This window comes from Lipophrys pholis (genome assembly GCF_963383615.2).
Source record: "Lipophrys pholis genome assembly, chromosome: 1".
Taxonomy (NCBI): Eukaryota; Metazoa; Chordata; class Actinopteri; order Blenniiformes; family Blenniidae; genus Lipophrys; species Lipophrys pholis.
The window spans coordinates 18186688-18212869 of record NC_137635.1 but is presented as its reverse complement, the minus strand read 5'-3'; the positions used below and the strand labels follow the sequence as shown (position 1 = coordinate 18212869).

The 26182-nt window shown below is 44.9% G+C and overlaps 3 protein-coding genes across 5 annotated transcripts; 2 read left to right on the top strand and 1 right to left on the bottom strand.

The window, feature by feature from the left end:
* The first annotated feature begins 3773 nt into the window (after positions 1-3773).
* On the top strand, positions 3774-5474 carry LOC308121645 (tripartite motif-containing protein 16-like). Its single transcript, XM_080483012.1, has 2 exons — positions 3774-5126; positions 5255-5474. Exons 1-2 carry the CDS (start codon positions 3780-3782, stop codon positions 5336-5338), a joined length of 1431 nt encoding a protein of 476 aa, XP_080339138.1. The 5' UTR covers positions 3774-3779; the 3' UTR covers positions 5339-5474.
* A 1193-nt stretch (positions 5475-6667) lies between these two features.
* On the bottom strand, positions 6668-18119 carry vps35l (VPS35 endosomal protein sorting factor like). Of its 2 annotated transcripts, XM_080482975.1 has the most exons (30): positions 17910-18119; positions 16784-16883; positions 16504-16689; positions 16261-16380; positions 16045-16069; positions 15499-15578; positions 14218-14346; positions 14054-14138; positions 13920-13976; positions 13712-13808; positions 13389-13436; positions 13168-13261; positions 12322-12522; positions 12172-12218; positions 11922-12033; positions 11709-11825; positions 11563-11616; positions 11408-11488; positions 11275-11337; positions 11095-11180; positions 10933-11013; positions 10775-10838; positions 10498-10596; positions 10304-10381; positions 10080-10194; positions 9854-9993; positions 9354-9519; positions 8967-9085; positions 8308-8457; positions 6668-7011 (listed from the first exon to the last, which is right to left on the bottom strand). In XM_080482975.1, the coding sequence occupies exons 1-30, from the start codon at positions 17924-17926 to the stop codon at positions 6913-6915; spliced, it is 2910 nt and encodes a 969-aa protein (XP_080339101.1). In that variant the 5' UTR covers positions 17927-18119; the 3' UTR covers positions 6668-6912. The 2 variants fall into 2 exon arrangements, with proteins under 2 accessions (XP_080339101.1, XP_080339102.1); XM_080482976.1 differs by lacking the exon at positions 16784-16883 and having other exon boundaries at positions 17910-17936.
* Positions 18120-18163: 44 nt separating this feature from the next.
* zdhhc16b (zDHHC palmitoyltransferase 16b) lies at positions 18164-25326 on the top strand (the record flags this gene model as incomplete). Of its 2 annotated transcripts, XM_080483026.1 has the most annotated exons (10): positions 18164-18711; positions 21779-22067; positions 22184-22378; positions 22610-22698; positions 22792-22820; positions 22922-23055; positions 23258-23343; positions 23437-23560; positions 23800-23870; positions 24190-25326. In XM_080483026.1, 9 exons carry the CDS (start codon positions 21807-21809, stop codon positions 24290-24292), a joined length of 1092 nt encoding a protein of 363 aa, XP_080339152.1. In that variant the 3' UTR covers positions 24293-25326. The 2 variants fall into 2 exon arrangements, with proteins under 2 accessions (XP_080339152.1, XP_080339151.1); XM_080483025.1 differs by lacking the exon at positions 18164-18711 and having other exon boundaries at positions 21666-22067; positions 24190-24442.
* Positions 25327-26182: the final 856 nt, after the last annotated feature.

The window sequence follows — 26182 nt, the reverse complement described above, 5'->3', positions numbered from 1 at the left end:
GGCAGCTAACTGTGGCCGCTGGTTGTCCTAGGTTAACGTGTCTCACTATTGAGGAGCCAATAACCAGCGTGTCCTTCTCAACCAACGTGCTGCTGAGTGGGGCAAACATATTGGAGACACTGACGGAGGCCTGCGGGGTGTAGAGGGGATGTCCGGTAGACTTCTTGCTGCTACGTTTACCCCTGGCAGTCACCCAACCGCCCTGTTCCCCCGGCTGCTCGGGAGCCACTGAGGGGGGGCTAAAGTTAGCTGCTACCTGCGCTGCTAAGCTAGAACGCTCCGCTCCAGCTAAACCTGGTGGCTGCCTACTAGCTACAGGGCTAGCCCTAAGCTCGACAGAGAGGAGACGTTCCTCAAGCTGACTCAGCCTCGCCTCAAGTGCTACAATAAAGCTACACTTTTCACAGGTCCCTGTGTCAGTAACTGAGGTCGAGGTGTAGCTAAACATCTGACATTTGGAGCAGGAAAAAATAGGAGGAGAGGAGGGGGAAGCCATGACGAGACAGGTGCTAATAGGAGCTAAAACAGAGCACAAACAGAGAGAAACTGGAAGGCAATCACCTTTTCGGTTTAGGAATCCGGTTCTTTCCGTCCAGTAGTTGGGTTTAGCCGCTCACCTGCTCTGAGCACCGCTCACCTTCACAATTCACTAACCGAGTAAATAAAGTACAACAGTGAAGAGTTTGAGAATGTCTGGGAAAAAAACCTAAACCGTCTCCTGTTTGTTTATTACCATCATGTTGTGTGTTTCTATCGCTGCTACCTGCAGCTTTACAACACCAGGAATATTAATAGGAGCCCCCGGAACTGTGAGCAGTTACAGCAAAGAGGCATCTTCTGCATCCAGGTGGGAAGATCTTAAGATGTTGGGAAGAATCACAGGAGGTAAAAGTGATAAACATGAAGGCCTCATGTCATGTTTAGGTTATCAAGTCTGTAAGATGAACTGAAGTAAAACAAGTTTTATGTACAGAGTACTTTATATACAATAAAATGCAGCACAAAGTGCACACACACCTACCACCATAAAAATCGGGTTATAAAGACAAATACTGGCAAAGTTAACAAAGCTCATTGGCGGCACTCACCTTTTCCTCCTCCAGATTAAACTTCTATTAAAAAGGCCCAGACATTCAGAACAGTGCTGCCTGGATCCTGATGAGAGCAAATATGAACACATCACATCCGTTCTTCAGTTGCTTCACCGGCTCTCCATCTCAGCAACAATGAGTCAGAAAAATCAACTTTATTAATGATCCAACTTCGTTGAATGTTTGTGCAGCTCGCCATTGTTAGTCTTTATAGCATATTGCATGTGTTTGTGGTTTTATTACAAAAATAAACAACTACGATTCTTCAGAGTGCAGGGGAATTGGCAGCCTTTTATCATCTTGGATATTAAGTGACATTTAAATCCTATAACGGCCCTTGGGTTGAAAGAACAAGACGCTGGAGTCTCGACTGATGCTTCTCAATGCCCCTTTTATTTCGCAGTTGAGCATAGCTGAGCACCGTGAAAACTACAAGACAATACAAAATAAAAGTTATTTAATTAAAAATTCTCATACAGTGCAAACAATTCATAAACATACTTTATTTAACCATTTCAATTTTGTAAAACCAGACACAAGTAACTGTCAATCTTTAATATTGTACCATTCATTAAACCTTAATATTAAATAAATAAACGGAGTAAATAAATGCAGGTACAGGAAACCCGATGGCGAGCCACCTAAGGATCCATTGAACTGTGTGTGAGTCCTGAAAAGCAAACCCCCTTTTTCTGGAGGTTCTGTGGGTTCATCAAAACCTGGTATTGATCCACACTTCTCTGCAACCTGCAGCGGTCTGGGAAACACAGGATTCATGCATGAAGGAAAAGAGACAATTGATTGTTCAGTCGTTTGCTGAATTTAGTTTGAGTTGTGATTTTCATAGGTTTTTTTTTTTCAATCATACATGAAATGCAAAATGGTGTTAAATGAACTATGGTTGTAATTTCTGTGCAAAAACTGAAATGGTTAATAATTGAAACGAACCTTAATCAACTGGAATTAGAATTTTGGAACTAAAGAAATGAACTAAAATTCCAAATAAACCATGAGTTAACTCGAATAATAAAAAGGGAAAGACAAACCTTGAATTTAAATAACCTAATCCAAGTGCAACTAGTATCTCAAAGCCCTAAAGGGCTATTCCTCTAAAAAAGGGAAGTGGAACTTGTTCATTGTATGTCAACTGTCTGTTAATTACATGTCAACTGTTGTTAATTGTATGTCAACTGTTTCTGTTTTAATTTTATAAACTTAAGCCGGCAAAAATTTTAATTATTCTCTGGTCTGTGGTCATTGAAGTATGTGGTACTCATTACTGCTCCAGTAGTCAAACCTAGCACTGACCCTAGTACTGACTTAGGCACTGTAATGACTCCAGAAGTGTTACAAAGCTCATTACAAAAATGATTATTATCAATGGAAAGATGTGGCTGAGCACCAGAACAAGAGAGGAAACACGATCAAATCCATGGGGGCCCTCAGTAACAGAACCCCGGACCACCCGGGGGCCAAACAAGAAGCCTGGTCAGACCCGTGCAGGGGAAGAGCCCAGACCGCCAGAAGGCCATGGCAGGACCAGGACCTCCCACCTCACCAGGGCAGAGCGGACCCCGAGCCAGCGTCACCCGGGACAGAACCAGGAGCCCCCTCCCCGGTGCAGGGGGCTCCGACTGAGGAAACACTGGAGTCCAAAGAAAAGTCCAGCACAATAAACCAAAATATTACCAATGTTGTCAAAGGTGTCACTGGAAATAATGTGAGAATGTAAAAACAGTTTGTAAAAAGATCAAATTAATGAGGACCATGCCAAAAAGTAAGAACAAAAATAAATACCGGTAGTTTGAAACTATGAAATGACTAAACAGCTCAAATGGATAAAAATGAGTCAAAGAGCATGTGGAATACTGAATATTAAGGCTGTTAATATAATGTAAACATGTTACAAGGTTTGCCCAGTAGAGGGCGACCTTCCCTAATGTTACCTACTGAAAGCTACGTTCAGAGTTAGAAACACAGAAGAAGCTGGACTCTAGAAATGTTCTTGTACCTTGTTCACTAAGATAAGTAAAGAGGGAACGTAAGTTTGAGATGTTGTGCAGTTATTTCAGCCACGAAGCAACAGAGCACAAATCAATGAAAACTGCCAAAGTAAGCAAAGCAAAAAAAAAACAACTAATTATTTAATAAAAGTCATTTAAGCAGCTCAAACAAAATGTACAATATGTAAACAAGCTTTGTTTTAAATGTTTGTAGTTCTAAATCGTAGAGATAATCCTTTATAAATAACCTAACAGACATCCATCCATCTTCTATACAGCTTTATCCAGTTCAGGGTCGCAGGGTGCTGCAGCTGAGTTTTTGAACTGAAAACTAAAAATCTACAACTTGATCAGCTTCATCTTTAATTAAAAAAAAAAAGATTTTGGAATTGATTGAGCAATATCATTTATGTCATGTATTGTAACTGTGAAGTTATATACATGTTTGTTCTGTGTAATTACATGATTCAATCCAGACTGAAGTTAAACTAATGAGCTCCACCCCTCCACATAGAACCTTGTTCCCTCCCCTTCAGATCTCTTTGGAAGGCGGAACCATCAGAGGTGGGGAGCAGCAGCTGATAGGCTCCAGGTATTGAACAAACACATGACGTGGAGATCACTTCTCAAAGCAGTTTCTCTTGTCAGGAAGTGAAACTAACAGTCGGAGCCACAGAGAGGAGAAATGGCGCAGAAAGGAGTTGAGCTGGACAGAGAGAGCTTCTCTTGTTCCATCTGTCTGGATCTCCTGAAGGAGCCGGTGACTATTCCCTGTGGACACAGCTACTGCATGAAGTGTATTCAAAGCTGCTGGGGTGACGAGGATGAGGAGAAAGTCCACAGCTGCCCTCAGTGCAGGCAGACGTTCCCAGCCAGGCCTGTCCTGGTGAAAAGCACCATGTTGGCAGTTTTAGTGGAGGAGCTGAAGAGGAGCGGACTTCAAGCTGCTCCTGCTGATCACTGCTATGCTGGAGCTGAAGATGTGGCCTGTGACGTCTGCACTGGAAGGAAACTGAAAGCTTCCAAGTCCTGTTTGGTGTGTGTGGCCTCTTTCTGTGAGCAGCACCTTCAGCCTCATTATGATGCAGCTGCATTGAAGAAGCACAAGCTGGTGGATCCCTCCAAGAAGCTGCAGGAGAACATGTGCTCTCGTCACGATGAGGTGATGAAGATGTTCTGCCGCACTGATCAGCAGTGTATCTGTTTTCTCTGCTCCGTGGACGAACACAAAGGCCACGACATCGTGTCAGCTGCAGCAGAAAGGAGGGAGAGGCAGAGGGGGCTGGAGGAGAGTCGACAGATCATCCAGCAGAGGATCCAGGACGCAGAGAAAGACGTGAAGCTGCTGGAACAGGAGGTGAAGAACCTGGACGTCTCTGCTGATCAGACAGTGGAGGACTGTGAGAAGATCTTCAGCCAGCTGATCCGTCTCATCCAGGAGAGAAGCAGAGATGTGGAGCAGCAGGTCAGATCCCAGCAGCAAACACAGGCGAGTCGAGTGCGAGAGCTTCAGGAGAAGCTGGAGCAGGAGATCGCTGAGCTGAAGAGGAAAGACGAGCAGCTGGAGCAGCTGGAACACACAGAGGACCACAAGCACTTCCTGCTCAGCTTCCCCTCACTGTCTGCTCTCAGTCAGTCCACACACTCCTCCAGCTTCCAGACGGCTCCTCTCAGATACTTTGAGGACGTGACAGCAGCTGTGTCAGAAGTCCCAAAGAAACTACAGGACGTCCTGAGTGAGACGTGGACAAACATCTCACTGAGAGTGACTGAAGTGGATGTTTTACTGCCTCAACCAGAGCCAACGACCAGAGCTGCTTTCCTCAAATACTCTCGTGAACTCACACTGGATCCAAACACAGCAAACAAATATATGCTACTGTCAGAGGGAAACAGAAAAGTCACATTAATGAAGAATAAACAGCCTTATTCTCAACATCCAGACAGATTCACTTCACATTATCAGGTTCTGAGTAGAGAGAGTCTGACTGGACGTTGTTACTGGGAGGTGGAGTGGAGAGGATACATTGGTGTAGCAGTCTCATACAAAAATATCAGCAGAGAAGGCTGGGCTGAAAGTTCATTTGGTTCTAATGACAAATCATGGGCTTTACTTTGTTCTGACAGCGGCTCTAGTTTTTATCACAACAAAGCTAAAACTCCAGTGTCAGGCCGTCCTTCCTCCAGAGTGGGAGTGTACCTGGATCACACAGCAGGTATTCTGTCCTTCTACAGCGTCTCTGAAACCATGACTCTCCTCCACAGAGTCCAGACCACATTCACTCAGCCGCTCCTCGCTGGAGTCTGGATTGATGATTGGTCCTTCTCTGGAAGCAGTGCAGAGTTCATGAGACTGAAATAGACTGAGGTCACAACAGGTGCAGTGATTTGCTTTTATTTTGTAGTTTTCTTTCTACACTGCACACAGATCAGGTGTCAATCAAACAGCCATCATCAACACTTGTTCATCTTTTCTTCTTCTGCTGATGTTTGTTTCTGCAGCTTCTCCACACTGAAGTTGTCTCTCACAGCTTTGTCACAGAAACATGAACAGAGATTCATTTCTTTGTGTTTTAGAAACTTTTCATCAAGTCTGGATGCAAAGAGGGTTTTTGTTTTGAGTTGTGATGTTGTTTGATGCAGATAAACTCCAGAGGAGGCGTCACGTTGGTGCAGTGTGGAGCTCTGTTGTTAAAGTTTGAATCCGCTTTTGTTTTGTCAGTCATCTTGTGTGAGGTGTAATCTGTTAATCTGAAAGCAGCAACATGTACAAATGGGGGAATAGTTGGTCATTTTCATAGTTTTATTTCTTTATTTGAAACTACAATTATTTCTATTTTGATGCAGGTAGTAGATTTTTGTTGTGATCTCTGGATGATTTGGATTCTTGTTTGTTTTCATGACATTTGCATGTGATCATGTCTTTGATTTATATCTTGTAGTGTATCTGTGTTTTCCCTCGGCTGTAGTGTGTGTGTGTGTGTGTGTGTGTGTGTGTGTGTGTGTGTGTGTGTGTGTGTGTGTGTGTGTGTGTGTGTGTGTGCGTGTGAGAGACTCGGGGTGAGGGATTAACATAATTGCTTGAAAAATGTATTATTGAATATAATTTTCATAAACTTGTTCAGAGAGAAACTGATTAGTCTTTTTATAAAGGTTAATAAATGTGATTTGTAAATCTTTGGAATCATTTCCTAAAAGTCCAATAAGGAAGGTCTGATGATAGTTGATGAAATGTACTTTTCTGTACTGATTGATCAAACACGGATTGAATAAAAAAGTGTTTCCAGACCGTTGACTTTTTAACATTAGTCTATATATTGTTGTTGTTTAGACAGAAAACATGAAGGAATGTTTGAAGAGTGAAGAAAATGACCAGAAGCTTGAATTCCATTAATCAAAAAGCACTTTGTTGTTATTTAATCTTTCAGCTCATTTAATGTGAGAAAGCAATGAAGTTTTCTTGGTTGAGCCATAAAGCTTCTTCTCTTTTCTCCTGAAACACACAAGGACAAACCCTCGACTCGGAGTTTCATAAAACTAGTTTGAAAAGATTGACTCTCCAACAACTTCAAACAATTCTTAGTTTCTTTAATCAAAGTTTATTTCTTGACCAGAATGAAAGGGACTGGAAACGGTTTCAAAATGCTTCAATGTTGAACAAAATCAGCCGTTTTGTGGCTGCAATTAGTTTATTATTCATCACAATCTCAACTAAGTGTGTGAATCTGTCAAACCTAAAAGGGCTCTGAAACATTTCTTCAAGATAATTTGTGTTTTTATGGACACGACATTTCTCCAAACGGCCAGACGGTCGGTGTTCAGGTGCGGGACTGTAGCGCCAGCCTCTGGACTGTGTCCGACAGGTGAGCCGTGTCAGGCTGCTGAGCCTGATGCTTGATGGACTCCAGAGTCCGAACCTGAAGCACAAAGAGACCAGAACACCGTCGGTCCACAGTCAAAGAGATCAGGCTTCAGCAGCGAGTCAAATACATTGAAAACGTTCTCCTGCAGATTGAAAGCAACGAGGCAGTCGTATGAAACACTCTGGATGTGGATTTATACGGGAAAACTGATTCAACTCAACAGAAGTCCTGAGAAGATCTGGGACATGGTGTGTTGAGCTGCAGTGTCTGGTGTCCTCAGTCGGTTGGGAGAGAAATAAACATCTCCACTAAACTACAATACAGAGGAAATCTCACATTTTTCATATGATTTAACCCTCGAGAGGTCACCAGTCCATCGCAGGCAAACACGGAGCAATCTCATCCGTCTAAGTTCTTCAGATTTCATCAACTTCTTCCTAAAAGTCAGTTGTTTCACTGTTTGACTTAAGACTGCAGATGTTTAGCTCAGATTGCCCGTCTTTCCTGGCGCAAGACATCAAGGAACTGTTCCAGCCAGATTTATTTTCGTTCACAAGAAAGCGTGTTTCTTCAAATGGAAATAACCTCCAGCTGTATGAATCAATAATAATGGCGCAGATAAATGAAGAGCAAAGTAAAACAGCCACCATTTGTGGCTTTCACTGCATATTATGGTGCGAAAGAGTTTTATCTTTTCTTATTTAGACACCAATTATCAAAAATTATCTTGTTACTAAAAGGGCAAACCTTCTAAACCCAGCATGGAAAAACACTGCTCAAAATTGCAAAAATTGCTTCAAATCCATGAGAAAATGTGGAAAGTGAGGAACACTTAAAAAGGCTCAAAATGGTTCAAACAGTTGAAAATCCTGCTTTGAAAAAGCAGTCACATCTACTAAAAACTATTAAAAGTCGAAAAAGATGAACATGTTTTGTGGATTTTATTTGGTGGAAAGTGACAAAAAGTACTTTTCAAAAGCATGTCACACCCAAATATCACACAACATACAAAACATAAAGATCCAAATAAAAGAAACTGGTGTCGTCAGAAAGCTCAAAAAATGTTTGTTTGTTGGAGAATTGAACTTTTTGAAAGGAAAACTTGAACTGAACTCTCCTCACTTCTGCTCTTTTGTTTGGTTGCATTTTGTGAACTGTTCTTAAAACATAGCGATTCATTAATGAGACCTGGAGCCCCCTGCAGCGACTCAACAGCACTACCGGATGTGGGGGAAAAAAGGTTGCCATTCCAGGACCAGACCGACGTGTGGAGAGGACGGTACTTTCTGGACTATAAGTGAGGTAAGCATGGCTGAGCTGCTGGACAGAAGAAGTGAAACACCAACTCACAGACATCGGAGTCTCGCAGTGTCCGTGTTTGTGGCTGAGGTTCCACAAGTTGACGACCAGCTGGCTCAGCTTGTTGTTCCTCAGCTCACCGTGAGCCAGCAGGACGCCGAACAAGGAGAAGGCCAAGGCGCTTTGGCGCCGTGTGCTTTGCTGCAGGACGGAGGAGAAAACATGCAAAGGACTCAAAGAAGCACAGTTTCACTGCATCGCTGAAGAATTGACCCATCAAATCTGGATCACATGTTGGTGTGTAAGATTCTATCCTGCGAGTATAAAATACCAGCAGAAGTTTGGTTTCAACATGTAACTGCTGACTAAATATTCTAGGCAGTGAAACAAACAGACTTTATAAGCTTCAGGAACATATTGAATTGTATCTGAGATATAGAAGAAGAGGTAGGATCAAATAAGCTTTGCTTCTTCCTTTTCAGACATGTTTACTGTTTGTGTGGGTTTATATACACCGTAGCTGCGGGGATATGGCCACATAATACATTAACTGTTATATCAGAGCATATTTCTACACAGGTAAGTTTTTATGATTTATACATCTGAAATGAGTTATTGACATTATTAAACGTGAGTTAAAAAACCTCCACTCTTCCCTATGAGAAAGCTTTTGTGTGTGTAACGGGGGAGGTTGCTCTGTGTGGCCTTACATCGTCCCGGCTGAGCGTCTTCAGATGGTCCAGGATCTGCCCGATCAGGGTCTCGCACAGCTTGTTGATCTCAGAGAGAAACTTGGGGTCTCCTCCGTACAATGTCTCATTGGAGTCGACTGAAACAGGCACAAAAGATACGTTCAGAAAACGGCCAAACTTTCTATAAATTAAAAAAATATATATATACATATATCAGTGCAGCAGCAAAGCCTCATTTGCAACCTGGGAATCACAATATTGGACAAAGGTGTTGGAAAGACAACAAATTAGTGTAAGTCCACTAATATTTCCAGCAATCCGCCGGTAACAGATTACTATCATAACGCATAGCGGTGCTGAGCAATGGCTACAATTTCTAAAGGTGATCAAAACGAGCAATATTACCTTCGGGGATGGAGTAGAGGAAGGACTCCTGACTCATGGCAGCCAAGAGAGGCAGAGCGCTGATGTAGACTCGCACCTTGGCGTCGCTGGAGTCCTCCCAGGTGTAATCCTGCACCATGTTCAGCAGACCCCGGACTAAGTAGAGCACCCCGTGCTCCGGGTGGTCCTGTAACACACGGAGGCGTGTCGGAGAACGCCAGACTCACGCTGAAGCCCCGTTTACATGCTTTCAAGTGAAAATGGAAAACTTTTGTAACATTTTGGGGGTTTGTTTTGTTTACATGGCAACGGTGCTCAGAATCACTAAAAAACGCTCTGATTCCCATCTCCATGGAAACGGGGGAAATCTCAACGTTTTATAAACGGTGCAACTCTGTCGCCATGGAAACTCCGATATCGGGCCTGATACCGATGTCGGTGTCGGGTCATCCCCAGTCATCAGGGTTGTGTGGTGTGATCTGAGGAAGACCTGAGGTCATTCTCATCTGCCTCTTCCTTACCGGGACAACCAGCAGTGTTGCAAGAAAGTTGTTGATGAAGTCCAGCAGGAAGCTCTCAGAGGAGCGCAGCTTCCCCTCCACGCTGATGGAGCGAGGAACCTCGGGGAGAACGCTGACCGCCGCCTTCAGGAAAGCATCGGCTGGAGGAAAAGGCGAAATGTGAGCGGAGTGAAGATTAGAAAAGAGTAGAAGAAAAAAAGGGAATATGTAGAAAGAACTCCCTCACCCTGGGAGAGACACTGGTTGGCCAACGCAACCTGAGCGGACAACAGGTAGAGGTTGAGACGACTGAAGATGCTGCTGAGAGACGGGATGGTGATGAAGCTGTACGCTGCGCATGCCTGGAGAAAAGACGGGTGCACAACCATGAGCTGACAAATCGCCCCCACCCACCCACCCACCCACCCCATACGGCCAAGGGAGAGGGAGAGGCCGTGTGTGCTGACTCACCCGGACGAAAGCGGCGGTTTTTCGGGAGTGACTCCCTCTCATCACCCTCCTGGTCTCCATGGCCAGCTGGTTCACCGTCTGCTTACCGCAAGGTCACACAGAGAGCATGAAGCGGGGGGGGCATGTGTTCGTGTGTGTGTGTGTGTGTGTGTGTGTGTGTGCGCTCATTGACAGCGGTACAAACGCAGACTGACATGGATGAGCTGCACCAGCACCGGCTCCAGGTTGCAGAACGTGGCTCGGGCCTCGACACAGAAACTCAGCTGCTGCTCGAAGTCACGGCCAAAGGACACCTGGACGGAAAGAGTCACCAGAGAAACGGCGCTCAGGGATCAAACATGCAGGAGTTGGGAGACGTATGCGTTTAAAGGCGGTGCATTGTGTCAGTGCAGTTGGCTCTGGAGGCTTCATGGGGATGGTTAACAGAAATAATAAAGTCAGAAATAGATTTGAACTGCGGAGGAGTCTCACCACGCGGATGAAACCGATGATGAGCAGAGCCAAAGATCGTTTCTCGTCTTCGAGAGTGAGAGCGCTGCAGGACAAAGCAGAGCAGCTGGATGAAACACACATCGCGGCATCAACAGAACCAAAACTAAAAAATCATTTGTATTTGACAAACACCATACTTGACAGAGTCGTGCATGGTCTTGCAGATGTGCAGCATGGCGTTGAGGATGACCGGGTCTCTGGTGAGCTCCACCTGATGTCTGCACCAAGGGTGAAAGATGTTAAGGAGGAGCATTGTCTGACTGCGGTCAGCCCCCCCACAAAAAAATCTTGATGCTTACTTGATGAAGACCTCCATGATGGATTTGCAGACCTCCACCCTCACGCTGTCTTTCTGGAACATGTCTAGGAAGGGCAGGAAACGCTCCTGAGGAACACAAAGAGAGACAGGTGGCACGAGGGTGGCAGTTCTTCTCAGCCCACCTGGAGTTTCACTGCGTTTGGACTCGAACGTCGCTCACCATTGAGAAGAGAACGGAGAAATCGTGGAAGTATGTGAGGATCTTCTGGATCACTGACTGCAGCTGCCAGAAAAGCAAAACGTTCAGTATGGAGCAGACAGAGTGGAGCGAGGGGGATGGTTCAAGAATCAACCTGCGGATAGGCGTCCTCGAACGCTCGGTCAGGCGTCATGTGTTTGATGATGTCAGCCAGAACTGTGTTGACCTCACGTTTCTGAAACAAACAAGAGGGGCGTCAAGGAGAAGCAAGACGCTTTGCAGAGAGGAATCAGACCTTGCTGTACTCACTGTGAAGTGGCGGCAGGTGAATTCGACCCAGATTTCAGCACAGTTGATGTAATCCTGAAAGACACGAGTCAATCTGGGGTGAGTATCCGGGACATTTTCGACGAGAACGACGTGCTTTTGGAAAGCTGGTGTGAGTCCTGAGTCACCTGCGGACTGCGCACTTTGGTGATGACCTTCCAGGCTTCGTTCAGGATCGTCAGCCTCTCCGATTCTGGAGGGTCTGTGCAGGCCAGACTACGACCCAGAGATCCAAACAACAGATGCTGAGGAGAAAACCACAGCAGGCGTCCATCTATATTTTCATTCAGAACATTTACCACCATGTACATTGATAGTGGCAAAGGTTCATGTCTTCTGACCTTCGGAAAGCCCGATTCGTCACAATCCTTAATCATACTGATGAAGTCTGTTGCCCTCGCTGCAACAAACTCCGGCCTGAACGCCCTCATAACGGAATTTAGAAGCAATGCACTGTGGGTAGTGGAAGAAAAGTGAATGACTCTGGTTGACATACACTGTCAACCGTGGGACCCTATAGAGACAGGCGCGTGAGGGGTATTGTGGGATTTTTAATGGAAAAAAATAATTCATTGCTTAAAGCTTACTTACTTATTACCCAATGTCTTGCATCTCTCCATCATCTCCGTTAGCAGCGGCTGAAATGGAAACACAATCAGCATCCAAAACAGTTTCATCCCCCAACACACCCACCGACCCATTTTCATTCATCCTATCCTACAAGAGTCACAGTGTGAGCACCTCTGGAGCTCGGTAGGCGATGCACTGCAAGATCCAGTTGATGGCCGGAGAGTAGAGGGTCAGATACTCGGGTGGCTCCACCCTCTGCAGGACCAGCTGATTCTGGACCGTCTCGCCGCTGATCTGCCGGAAGGTGCCGAGCAAGTCGAAGAAGTTGCGGTTCAGGTTGTCTTTGAGGTGCGGGGCTACTTCCATGCCAATCTAGGTCATAAAAGAACACGTCGGTTCAGTGAGAACTGGGAGGGAATGGCATCACAGAAAGGCTGCAGTTTGCACGTTAGGCCAGTAGTTGGTGCTATGCTTTACATAAGAGAACAGTATGATACAAGCTTTTCTTCAAGGCCCGTTCAGTATCAGATGTGTCTCCCCTTTGGTCTAAAACACTTTGTTTGCCCCACCCGACACCGGCACACACGCAACTATCAACCAGACACACATTTTATTTTTCAATTTCCACTGCAGTGTCTGTCAAACATCAACCTTTTGAACAGCGATAAATTGGTCGCAATAAAATAAAACTACAAACTCTTTTAACCACCTTTACAGTGTAACTGTTTTACCGTGGAATAGTATTCTTTGCTGTCAGTGTAATTTCAAGCACCTTAACAGTGGAATTATGTTCCGACCCCCCCTTTTTTTAAAGCATATTTGACAATGCTTCATCATCTTCTGCTTTGCATTTACCGAGGAGCCCAGCCAAAAACCTGTCAATTATGCTCGCAGTGTCCAAGCATTCATTCAATACGCAACAAAGTTTCCCCCCTTTCTTCTAAAAACGGTGTCGTGTAAACACAATATGCGGTGCACTGACTGCCTTGAATACTTGAATTACAGGAGCCGTCTCACCCTGCAGAGGTAAGCTCTGGCGTACGCAGCCACCAACGGATCTCCGATCCCCCTGATCATGGCGGTCAAACGTGGGAGAGTCTCCTGGATGCCGCTGTGAAAACAGATATTTCATTTCAACTCACAACAAAACAAAACAGTGTCTTTAATCTCGCATTTGATCTTTTATCCAAAAGTGAATTCAGGGTGGAACAACTGACTGATAAACTGTTGTTACTCACGATTTGGTGAGAAACCGGTTACATTTGAGAATGGCAGCTTCAACATATCTGTGTATTGTGGTTAAAGAGTCAACTTCATGGAACAGTCACTTCTGAGTCCAATGAGGAATAATCCCCCAGAATGGGACTAATGAGTAAAGTAATATGAGTTCAATTGATTTGCAGAAGTATGCAGACAAAACTGGAATGAAAACATTAGCCCTCATGGGAAAACTTCTACACTCAAGCAAATATGTTATTTCCGTATTTGATGGATTTAAGGTAACTAAAATGTAGAAAGTTCAGTGCACAGGTTCTGAGCTGTGATGGGAGGCGGAGGATACAGTCTGGGCAGGAGCTCTCTGATGGAGGCGATCTTGAAGAACCAGTTGAGGCACGTCTCCTTCGCCGTGTCATTTACATCTTCCACCGTGAAGTTGTCTGAAACAGGACAAAAAAACGAGCAACCACGGCTCGCAAAAAAAGTGGGCGATTAAAACTTGACCGCAGCGACCGGTGCAAAGAGAACGCGGGTTGGTTTTTCATCCGTACCCGGTAACGGCCGAGGGTCCGAACACATGGTCCAGATTCTGTCGAACACAAGCCGACCTGCAAGCAAAGCGAGACCGCAGTCAGGAACGATGCTTCTGACAAGGAAAGAACTGAAACCTGGCGTCATGACGCACCGAACGTGTCGAGGATATCGGTGATGAGAACAAACTTGCTGGGGTAGAACTGGATGACCGAGGTGTCGGACAGCAGCTTAGAGCACTGCAACAAAGACCACAGCTTCATGGTGATACTCTCGAACAGAAAGGTAATGCACCAGTGTTTCAAACCAATGGATTACCTGGATGACGATCTTCAAGGCTTTGACCTTCTGGTCGGAGGCCCAGGCTTCTTTCAGGGACTGGTTCAGCTCCTCGATGCGGTTGGCGTAATCCTGCTGGGAGAGGTTCAGGAGCTCTCTCTGGGAACCCTGGCGACACACAAACAAGGAGCATGTAGCTCACTGAAAATCCTGGCGTACTGGAGTTATGTTATATCATACCTATCGAGAATAAATATGTGCATGCATGCATTTCTTTTTATTGATGTACGTATATTTACAACAAGTGTATACAACTATGTTTAACTGTAATGGATTGGATCGTGACATAGTGCTTTGACTTAATTTAGTTTCAAATGAGTCGAGTTAAAAAGGCGTTTTTTTTTTACTTCTTCCAATACTTAATATTTACATATCAAATGTATCCTTTCTTTTCTGAATCACATTCATCCACTCACACTCACACAAACCAATGGTAGCCCCCCGGCGAGCTCAGTTGGTAGAGCATGAGACTTGAGATCTCAGGGTAGTGGGTTCATGTCCCACGCCGGGCGCCACCTTCCCGTGGGCTCACCACCAGCAGGAAAGGTTCATAATCGGTGCAATGTGCTCTGGGTGACGGTGCTCAGACTGCCACCCCCGCCACCCGGAGACGGATAAGCGGGAGAAAATGGATGGACGGATGGACAAACCAATGGTGCCGTGCAAGGTGATCAATCCATCCAATGGGAAGTCATTTGGATTCAGGCCCCGTTAATACGTTTTAAGTGAAAACTCATCATTTTTGTGTTTTCGTTTCAGAAAACTTTCACATTTACACGGCAACATTCTAAAGACGAAGTTGGTTTACGTGGGAACGGCAGAAACACTGAAAACGATGTAGTGTTCCTATTGAACCACGAGTGAGTGCTGTCGGTTGTTTTTGTAAATAAACCACACACATAGACAAAAATACACTATAAACATCAACAATGATGAGTACAGGGAGATTTGCATGGTCAGACAACGAAGTTGGATTGGTATTACGGGAGACTCTCAACTATAAAACGACCAAGTCCCAGGAGAATATGGACAGGCAGTCATGACACTCGTGCATGTGCAAAACAACTATTTACTACAGCTGTGGTCCGGTTGCACAGTAGCAGCATTTAAGAAAAGTTGCTTTTTTAAAATTTCCACGGAGACAGAGCGTTTTCAAAAAGTTGCACCTTTTCCCTTCCGATCCTTACTCTGGACTTCAGTTAGATGCTTAAAATTCATGTTGTGGCTGGTGATTGTAAAACTGAGCAAAAACAAAAATACCTCCTCCAGATCATCCAGTTCCTCCAAGCGAGTGCGAACTTTCTCCGAAACAGCTGATGTGCCTGGGCTGGGGGCTTTTCCTTTTGAAAAACAGGAGAGAATCACTTTCAACAGGAGCTCACAGAGTGATATATTTGGTTCCTTGAGAGATGGGATAACATGCAGTATACCAAAACCAGCTGGAATCTAAAACTGCAGTGTCATAGCGTAAACTCGGGCGAATGAATACATTACTAACTTACAGGGGTGTAAAAAATAAGGCCCGTGGGCTAAAATTGGCCTGCAAGAGGCTCCAGTCTGGTCCGCCAAACCACTAAGCAAAAACACTTTGACTTTTTTAAAACAAATGTCTTAAGGCTCTATTTTAGCAGTTCAGCCCACTCAAGATGAAATTGGGATGTATGTCGCCCCGGAACTAAAATCTGTTAGACATCCCGCATAAACATTTACTGAATCAGAAAAAATAAGGATAACCACCAGACATTAAAAGACATTATAATCATAGTGTATCCATGTAGAATTGTAGAATATAACTGCAGGTTCTACCTTTTTCCGAGCCCATGAAGAGATTCTACAAAAACAAAGAAATTGTAATTAAGATTCAACTTCATGAAGTAAATCCAAGTCGAGGACGAGTGCAAAGTTGGTCGATAAAAGTCTTTGATCCAAGCAGACATGAAAGAAAAAAAATTGTGAATCATACAAGCAAACGTAAAACTATGATTGCAGAAGAACTTGGCTGAAATTTAAAGGACGACTCACAATTGAGAGTTTTTCAGTTGTGGTGAACCTGGACAGTATTTCCCCTCGTTTGGATGACCATGGCTCGAAGTCTGATCCCACGGCTTCTTCCTCCTTCTCTCTCTTCTTCCTCCCAAGGTCCTAGAAGCACAACATCTACTTCTATTAACTCACACTTTACTTCTGTCAAACAAATTCTATTAAATTCTTTAATAAATGAAGTTTGTTGGAGCATCACTCGCTCTGTCTGCAGTACGAACTGACCCCTGCAGAAGTGCTGTGTGACATGGCGTGAGTCTCGCTGCCAGAAGCCGCCGCAAACATGGAGAGCGGGTCGGTCCCATCCAGCATTGAGCTGAGGGGGTCTGAAGGGGGAACGGAGGAGGAGGATGACGAAGAGGAGGAGGTGCTGCCCTTACGCGCCCCACGCCGGGTCTTCGTATCCGTCACCTGGATGGAGAAGAGACAGATGGAAGTGAGGTGAGAGTCACTCAACGGCATCAGAGAGTCTCTCACATTGTCATTGACAGTTTTTACTGGATACCATGATGGGTTTGAGGGGATGGTATTCTCCGAACTCGACTGGAGACCCCTGACAGCGACACCTCTGCTGCTCTGTCTCATAGTTGCGCCCACGGGAACGCCTGGAGACAAAACAAAAACAGCCTGCTTTTGAGGTGGCTATCCAGAACTTGGAGCCAATCAATGAGTTTATGTTAAAGTTCCGCCTGTAAAATCTAGAATAGAATTCAAAATCACTATTTTCTTCTATAAAGCTCTGAAGAACCAAGCTCTATCATATCTTAAAGACCTGTCAGTCCCATAATAACCCGGAAGAACACTTTGTTCTCAGCGTGCTGACTTACTGGAGGTTCCTTGGTTTTCTAAAAGTTGAATGAAAGGTAGAGTATTCAGCTTTCAAGCTCCTCCAATGTGGAACAAGCTCCCAGTTTCAGTTAAGGAGGCTGACACCGTCTCTACATTTAAAGTAAGGCTAAGACCTTTCTGTGTAATGAAGCTTACAGTTAGGGCTTCTTCCGGCCACGCTGGACCTTTTCCTAGTGAAGCTGCTGTAGGTTTACACTGAGCTTCTCTCTACCTTCCTGCAGGATCTCTGACAGTGGAACTGGATGTTCATCATCTGAAGCTCCTGCAACCATCCATTTTGACAATCTGTTGTATTTTGCTCTGTTTTATCCTTTTCTCTACTTCTATCCCGTCACCCCAAAGCCACCATCTCTGAGTCTGGTTCTGCAGGTTTCCTCATGTTAAAAGAGTTGGTTTTTTTTCTTTCCACCATCTCCATCTTCCCATGTGGAATTTTGTGTTTTGTGTACAAGTGCCTTGACATGACTGTGCTGTCTTTGGAGTTATCAAAAAAAAAAAAAATGTAAACAGTAAGTTTATGAAGCTGGTGTCGAATTACAAGCATTTGCCTTTCCATATCAGACTGAGATGAAAATCCATGTTTTAATGAGCAGAGAGCTTTTCAGAGAGCGACATTCTCTACTGTCACGTCTCACTGCGACCTGCTGATTTATGTGTCAGCAAACGAGGAGATTTATTTTGGAGCTCTGTGTATCTGCACTACATGCATGCGATCTAAAACAACCTCAACACACATGAAATCTGATTGATTTTCAGGAGCTTCAAAGAAAATAGCATCTTACCACTGCACCGCAGCCATTTCTGCATGTCACATGACCCATGAGCACTTCCTGCTTTCGGCCAAAATGTTTCTCCGGAGCGCTTGTTTTCGTTCAGACATGGTGAATATTGTTGTCAGATCATTGTATGTGACTGTTGATTCCTAACTTGTTCTAATTTCAACACTGAGGATACGGCGATTTTGAGAGAGCCTCTATTGTACAATCGTGACTACATTTCCCAGCATTCAACGCGCACATGAACTCGCTTCCGCTCCAGCGAAGAGAGAAACAAGAGAGGTAGTATCACTGCGGTAAGGTTTCTCTGACGAGCAAAGTCAGAATCATTATGACAATCATTAATAGTGGTACAATTAAAAGTTCAAGTTCGGCTCATCCGCTACAACGTGTGTTAATGAGTATTAGACTGTGTTGTACATTTAACAAAGTAAAAGGGTTCAAACTTCGGCTTGATTTTGTGAGAATAACTGATTATGGAATTAGTTTTTGCTTAGTTTCACACAAAAAAAAATGTTTACAGTTTGAAAGTCGGAATAAAAACAATTACACTATATTTTCTTTTTAAGGTGGCCTTAATCCTCTTGTGGCTGGTTAGCCCCAGAGATGTTTTTTTTTTTTTTTTCCCAGAGTGTAACAGCAATGTGATAAACGATCTTCGCGGCGCAGCGCGTTCCCCGGTGTTCCGTCTCTCTCTGCAGCGGGCAGACAGGCGGTCTGCTCGGATCTCAAAGCTTCCAGTTTAGCCCGGCCATGACCTGACGCGACCGCAGCTCCGCAGGCTTGTCCGCCCGGTTCTCCAGACCAGGTGAGTTCCATCTTACACACGGTCTCTCTACACGCAAACACACAAACTCTCACAATGATGCTGCAGGCAGCTAGCCGTTAGCCCGCTAATGCAAAGCATGACACACTGGAGCTTTGAGGACCTTTGAGTGTCACGAAGACATATTTATGAGACACACGGTGGGGGGGCTTGTTTCATCCGTGGTTCCTTTTTAGACGTTGTTTGAAGGTGTGTTTGTGGTGATAGGGAGCTGCTGCTGTGCGGTGTTCAGGACCAACACCCCTGGATCCATGACAAGGTTCAAGTCTGTCACTTCTACTAGGAGTCCTGGGACTTTAACACAGTTCCAATGAGAAAGTCTTTCTAACTGGTGAATCTACACAGCTGGACACTTTAAAAATGACTTGAAAGCCAGCATCTGGACTCTTTAGAACTGAACATGACACATGACGGCGCGAAAACGACGTAGTACATATGCCAGGCCAAGAGGTGGCGCTGTAACTCCGCCACAGAAATAGAGCAGGAATGGAGAAGGAGACACGGAAGCGTGCAGTAAAATAAAAATCCGACATATCCTCTTATTAAACCAGGTAGCATCTCTAGCTTCTGCTCCACGTCCGTCAGATGAAAACGCACCATTTCAGAAAGGTTTCGCGTTTACGCGTCAACGTTTCTCAAACGACGTCCGTTCATAAGGAAACAGCGGAAACACTGAAACTGACGCGTTAGCATGTTGGTGCCACTAGTGGGCGCTGTTATTTGTTTTCGTCATGAAGACGTGCAAAAGAAGTATTTATTATGACCGCGGCGCACATGGAGCAGCGTTACCAAAAGGGTTTTTCCGGGAAACAGTGTAATTTTTGCATTTTTGTTTCACAAAATAAAATAAAAAAACCGAAACAGCTATCATATTTTCTGGACCAAGATTCAGAAGGTTGTCGTTGTTTGGCTGGTTCCGCAGCTTAAGAAGTGACTTGTATCAAAAATATACTAGTACATACTGTCTGGGACCACTAGATGTCACTGTATAACAACAGAATCATCATGGTGGATTTTATTTTGGACAAATGTGACTTATAGCCCGGAAATTACGGTAATTATTCATGTATTACAAGTCGTATCAATATACACACTGCACAATATTATTTCCCAATAGTATTTATGTTTAATCAATATTTATTCTACACTGACTTGTGAGTGCGACCAGTTTTAAAAAAAAAAAATTAAGAAAACAAGCAAGCGAGGATGAAAATGTTTGTACTTGGTGATCAGTGTCCTTTTGGCAGACTGACCAAAAGTGAAAGCTGTCACAGATCTCCTCCTCCTCCTCCTCCTCCTCCTCCTCCTCCTCCCCTTCCTCCTCCTCCTCCCCCTGATTCATGGCGACAGCACAGAGGATGAACTAAAGCTTCATCTTCTTTTCAGCCCAGAGCAGATTTAGGGCGGCGTGTTGCCATAGTGACCGCGGTGCCCCGCTGCGTGCCACCCGCTGTCTGCCAGGTACGCAACTTCTAGATTAATACCGTCGCCGTTCAACACGTTGATCCGTCAGGATGTCTGTGTGTTTTTCCCTGGAGAGCGCATTCATATCCTTTTCTCGCGCGATAGTTTTGATGTCAAAGTGAGAAATAAAATATAGCACTTTTTTCCACAAGTGACTTCCTTGGGAAATAATATCAGAGATGGCAGGAATTTGGATGCACTCATGTTGGTCGTAATGAAAAGTGTTGGCCTCAATAAAATGATGCAAAATGTCCAATTCAAATCAAACCGTGGTAAATTTCTTGATTTACATCAATGACTCAGACTGTGACGAGCACTTTGCCAACCTCGTGTTGGATGATGCAGCACCAGCGTGTGAATGCAACCAAACGACTGTACCAATGCCGGCTTAATACTCTGACTTTGACAACTCCAAACTCTTGGCAGAGCATTTCTTATGAGGAAATGTACTTTAAAGACTGCTCGTTTGAACTTGAAAACACATTCTTTTGTTTTATTCTGTACATACAGCATTTTCAGGTCAAAACAATTTAAAAACGATGTCGGTTTACACGGAGACGACAGAAATGCAGAGGAGAGGCAGAATACGGACCGCCAGTCATTGTCCATTTACTTACACACGTGCAGAAGAACTATTTACTATGGCCGTGATTCGCATGTGCAGTAGCAGCGTTTTCCAAAAGTTTCCCTACGTTTCCAAAAAGTTGCACCCTGCGAGCCCATTTCAGCGGCTCGGAACACAGTCGAACACAACAAAGGTTTTCCATTTTCACTTGCAAATGTTGTCGTTCGATATTCGATATTCTTGAGTCTTCTCAACGTTTCGTCTTCATACGGGCCCGTTGGTTTTATTCTTGACATTTTCTCGGGGCATTTTGCCTCAGTATCCAATATCCCTCATTTCTATTTTAAATCTATACTTATTTCATTATTTTGGTCCCAAATCTTTCAGTTTGATTTGCTTTTGTACAACCAAACCCAGGTAGAGTTGTCAGTCCTATCTCATCTGTTGCCCGGCTTCGTATTTACTGTACTTCAGCTCCCACATTAGCATCTCTCATTAATAATGCCATCCAATTTTGGAGAACCCGAACATGTCTTATCTGTGTAACCAATACTCACATTCATGAGCTGAAGCCCCAGGATCAGGTAGCCTCTGTAGGTCCTTCTTAAGACATTCATCACTTGGCATTCCCCCCTTACAGAGTTACCACTCAACATGTCTCCAGTAAGAGTTTGTAAGAGGCTTCTGGCCTGCAGATCTGGATTTGATGTGAATTATTAACGGGAGAAGTTTATTCGGAGGGCCCCCGATGGGCGTAGCTCATCACCTGATAGCCCCTGTTCTTGTTCGCTTTGACTGGCATATGTCACACAGGAGAGGCTGTTACTGTGCCTGAGTAACTTTTCTGGGCTCTCCTTGGAGTGGAAGCCGTTCGTACCGAACCTCTTGGGAGACCCGCCACCCGACGATGGAAACCTCAGCGGCCGTCCGCCTCCGTCACGAGGAGCTGCTGTTTTACGCGGCCTGCGTTTGTAACTGCTGGACCGTCTGCCTGTGCGTGTGTGTGTGTCTGGAGGGCAGAGTGTGTAGGAGAGGTGGCGGCGGGGGCATGCGTATAGGCAGCAGCTGGAGGTGGCAGCTCTCCCGGGCCATGCGACTCACGCTCCGCTGGTGCCGGTTATGCCGCTTGCAGACGGGAAGTCGAGGCAAACCGTGGATCAGCGGCAGGATTCTGGAGCTGTGGAGTTACAGCAGCCTGCTGCTCCGGTCGCTCTATTACAATAGTCTGACCAACTCGGACACGCTGCTGGACTGTGCCTTTGAACCGGTCTACTGGATCGTGGACAATGTGACCCGCTGGTTTGGAGTGGTGAGCATTCTTTTATTTATTTATTTATTTATTTATTTATTTATTTTTAACCTCTTCTTACTACTTCCCTTACCCTTGCTTTAATCTTGTGAATTCTCACCCTTTCGACTTGTCAGGTGTTCGTCTGTCTCGTCACCGTGCTGACGTCCTCGATCGTGGTCATCGTCTACATGTTTGTCCTACCCACCATCTTCAGGACCTACCCTGCACACTGGATCGTGTGGCACCTCTGCTGTGGCCACTGGCTTCTCGTCATGGTGGTATTCCATTACTACAAGGCCGCCACCACCTCCCCCGGACACCCCCCCAAGGTACCTCAATCATTGGTATCTTGATCTACACAATAGTGTCATTTTCTTGCTTTAGATCAGGGGTGTCAAACACATTTTAGTTCAGGGGCCACATACAGCTCAATTTCATCACGAGTGGGCCGGACCAGTAAAATAGTGCCTGGATAACCTTTATATTCTATCGTTTGTTTTTGTTGTGGCACAGAGTTTACGTGAAGAATTTAGAATTTTGGGGGGTTTCGTTTCTCTCAGGACAAAGTCAACATACCGTCTGTGTCCATATGTAAGAAGTGTATCAATCCCAAACCACCGAGGACGCACCACTGCAGCATCTGCAATGTGTAAGACCATCAGATCCGTCTTTATGTTGGTAAAGAGTCGCTTTGTACTTGTTACTTTTTTTAATCCAACCTGGCATAATGTTCATGTTACAGGTGTGTATTGAAGATGGACCATCACTGCCGTATCCTTCTCAGACTCGCCAAAGTCCAATGCATGAAATTGAGTTGTTTTTCTTTTTTTTTTCTGATGTTCCACTTGTTGTTGGACTGAACTCGTTTCCAGCCTGGCTCAACAACTGCGTGGGTCATTTCAACCACCGCTACTTCTTCTCCTTCTGCGTCTACATGACTTTAGGCTGCATCTACTGCAGCATCAGCAGCAGGAACTTGTTTTTGGATGCCTACAATGCGATCGAGGTGAGTGTTTAAACAGGGTCCGAGAATCTCAAAGTTCCCCGGATGGTTAAACAAACAGCAGGATTTGAGTACCAGTCTGGAAGAGTCGTGTGTCTAAGGATCAGCAAACAAGACCCACTTCCTCGTGATGAGCGGCGATGTCTCGTCTCATCTTGTAACGTTGTCTCCAACATAATGGGACACATTTCTTTATCACCATCAGATGTACTATCAAACCCCTCCTCCTGACTTCACGTTGAGAGAAACCACCGCCCACAAGAGTATCATCTTCCTCTGGGTACTGACCAGGTGAGCAGCGCGGAGCCGCCCGTCTCGAGGATCCCGCCTGCGACGTCACACGACTCACGTTAGAAATGTTTGTGTCCGTCTCCTCCCGCGCAGCTCGGTGGCAGTGGCTCTCGGAGGACTCACCCTCTGGCACGCCATGCTCATCAGCCGGGGCGAGACCAGCGTGGAGCGCCACATCAACCGCAAAGAGACCAAAAGACTGGGGGAGAAGGGCAAGGTACGCACACTCATGCGGAGGTGGCACTGTGACACGCACGACTTCACGACTCCTCTACCGATTCACACAGAACCAACGCAGAGCCACGTAACACTCAAGATAGCAGAACGTGACTTTATTTAAAAAGAATTTTCAAGGGTTCATAACTTGTATTCTGCAAACAATACGTACGAAATATAACATATTAATACGCACACGCTACGATAACAGGTATCTGTGTTTGTTGGGTTCTGAAACAGGTGTTCAGAAATCCATTTCATCACGGGAAAATGAACAACTGGAGGCTGCTGTTCAGTGTGGAGAAAAAGAGGTGAGTTCATCTTGGACTTGTTGATTTTGGCGTCGATCATTACATAGACACATTGGATCCCCCCCGCCCCCCAAAATGCAACCACTGTTTAGTTTAATCGAGGGTGCCGCCTTAGATGTTGACGCTTGGTTGGAGTCGTTGCCAAAACCGACCCACTGTGAGGATCAGTGTGGGCGTTAATGATCAGTCCTTCAGTTCCAACTCTTCTCTGCCCGTCGAAGAGTAAAACACTGGCGCAAGCCCGTGAAAACGCCGTCTCTGGGCTTTTGTCGTGTTTGGGCTGCACGTCTTCAGGCCGTTTGTCCTTCTTTTCCCTCAGTCACTGGTTTACGCGGGTCCTCCTGCCCTCCAGCCATCTGCCCGGCGGAGACGGCATCATGTGGGACTGCATCTTCGCCAGGAACGACCCAATGGCCATCTGACTCTGGAGCGCATCACCAACTTCAAACCGGCGTCCCACAAACCGGGAGGCTTTTTTTTTTTTTTTTTTTTTTTGCTTGTGCCCAAAGTTCTTTCAGGAAAAGGGCCACAAATGTTCCAAAATAGTTTTTCCACACGTCCCAACGTGACGCTTGTGTCTGCAGTGACGTGGAAATGTTTTGATGCTGCTGGTCGGCATCTTGACTCCAGCAGCTCTTCCTGTTGGCGGAGACATGGTGGGTCTCTGAAAGACTTTGACTAAACTGACGGCGTATTTAAAGGTGCTATGTGTTAAATTTTTTCAATGCTAGTCACCATCTTGTTCCACATGGATTCATTGGCCTCAATGTCTTGATTTCCCTCCTACTAAAATCCACAAAATGTCATTTTTAATCCACTTAATTTATTGTACAGAAAATATTAAGTCTAATTTACACAAAACTGTTTTTGGCTGCAACTTTCACTCCGATGAGACCAAGGTTTTTTTTGTTTTGAGTGATGGGATGTGTGTGGAATGGAAACCAACCCTTTTCCTCATCACATCTCTAGAAAAGTTGGGATCAGTTTTGTAGAATTTTCTATTTTCAACATTGGATTTTGCCAGAAAAGGAAGCTAGATCATCGAGGCACACAAAGCTGGGGATTCCCAAACTCCTCTCGTGTCCTAACGCTCATTGTTTTGTGTCACGGCTCATTTTATTTTCCACAAAAAGCCATTAATTATAGCAGAAAGGCTGCTTAATGATGAACTGATGATACAAACGTTGCATAACACAAATAAATTAAAGATCGAGACAACTGGTCCTAGTCTGTGTGCAGTAACATTTCCATCGGAGCTTTTTAACGATTTCTGACACTTCAGTGTCATCATCTACACCGATGTGGTTGCTGCTGCAGCAGCGCGCCTGATGCCAAGCAAGAAAACGCCCCATTTACGCTAGGTTTTGGGTGGGTTTCCGCGACAATGGTGCTCAGTACCACTGAAAATGCAACTTTTTGAAAATGCTCAATGCTCCTTGTAAATGAAGGAAATCATAAAAAAAAAAAAAATTAAGAAAAAAATGAGCAAGTCGATAATGATCACAACCTCCAGAGTGGCAAGACTACCAGTCCATGTATTGCTAATGTTCATCGTGTATCGTTCTCTCCGCCCACGCCTGTGGTTTCATCACAAAAAGACCCAACAGCACCCTCTAGTGGCCTGGTGTGTTAACTTCATTTTCAGCGCTTCTGCCAATGCAAAACTTTTCTCAAAAAAGCGAAAACTGTTTTCACTTGAAACCTTGTTTAAATGAGGCCTGATCCAATAAACGGCTGAAGGTGAGACACACTGGCGAGGCAAATAACCATCACCCACGTATGGAAAGGAAGAATATGCAAATTCCTCAGAGGGAAAGAAAAGTCCAACCTGATAAGGGAACTATTTGTATGCTCAGCTTAGCCTACAAACTTGTGCAATAGCGCCGAGCACTTTACCAAGACAAGTGTCGGGAGTTTTCAAAGCTTGCACGACGTTTCAAGTAAAAATGCACGATTGTTTGCTTTTTAGTTTCAGAAAAGTCCCTCATTTACACGACAGAGCGTCTCTGTAGAGGACTTCCACCTTCAGTGGCTCCGAGCACCGTCGTCTAATCCCAGGCTACACAAGGTAATCCCCGAATGTGAACGAGGTTTTAAATCACAACAAGCGCTTTCCACTTGATCCAAGTTAACGCTGTGAGGCGGAAAATTCCAGGGATTTTGTTGAACTCGCTTTAGCTACTGTGTGACAGGACGTGCAAAGCATGGCACCAGTAACACTTCAGAGATCTGAACTCATTTTGCTGATTGAAAAAGCCAATGAATACTGAATGAAAACTGTTTCTGCTTAATGTCGTTGGTAAATGTTTCAT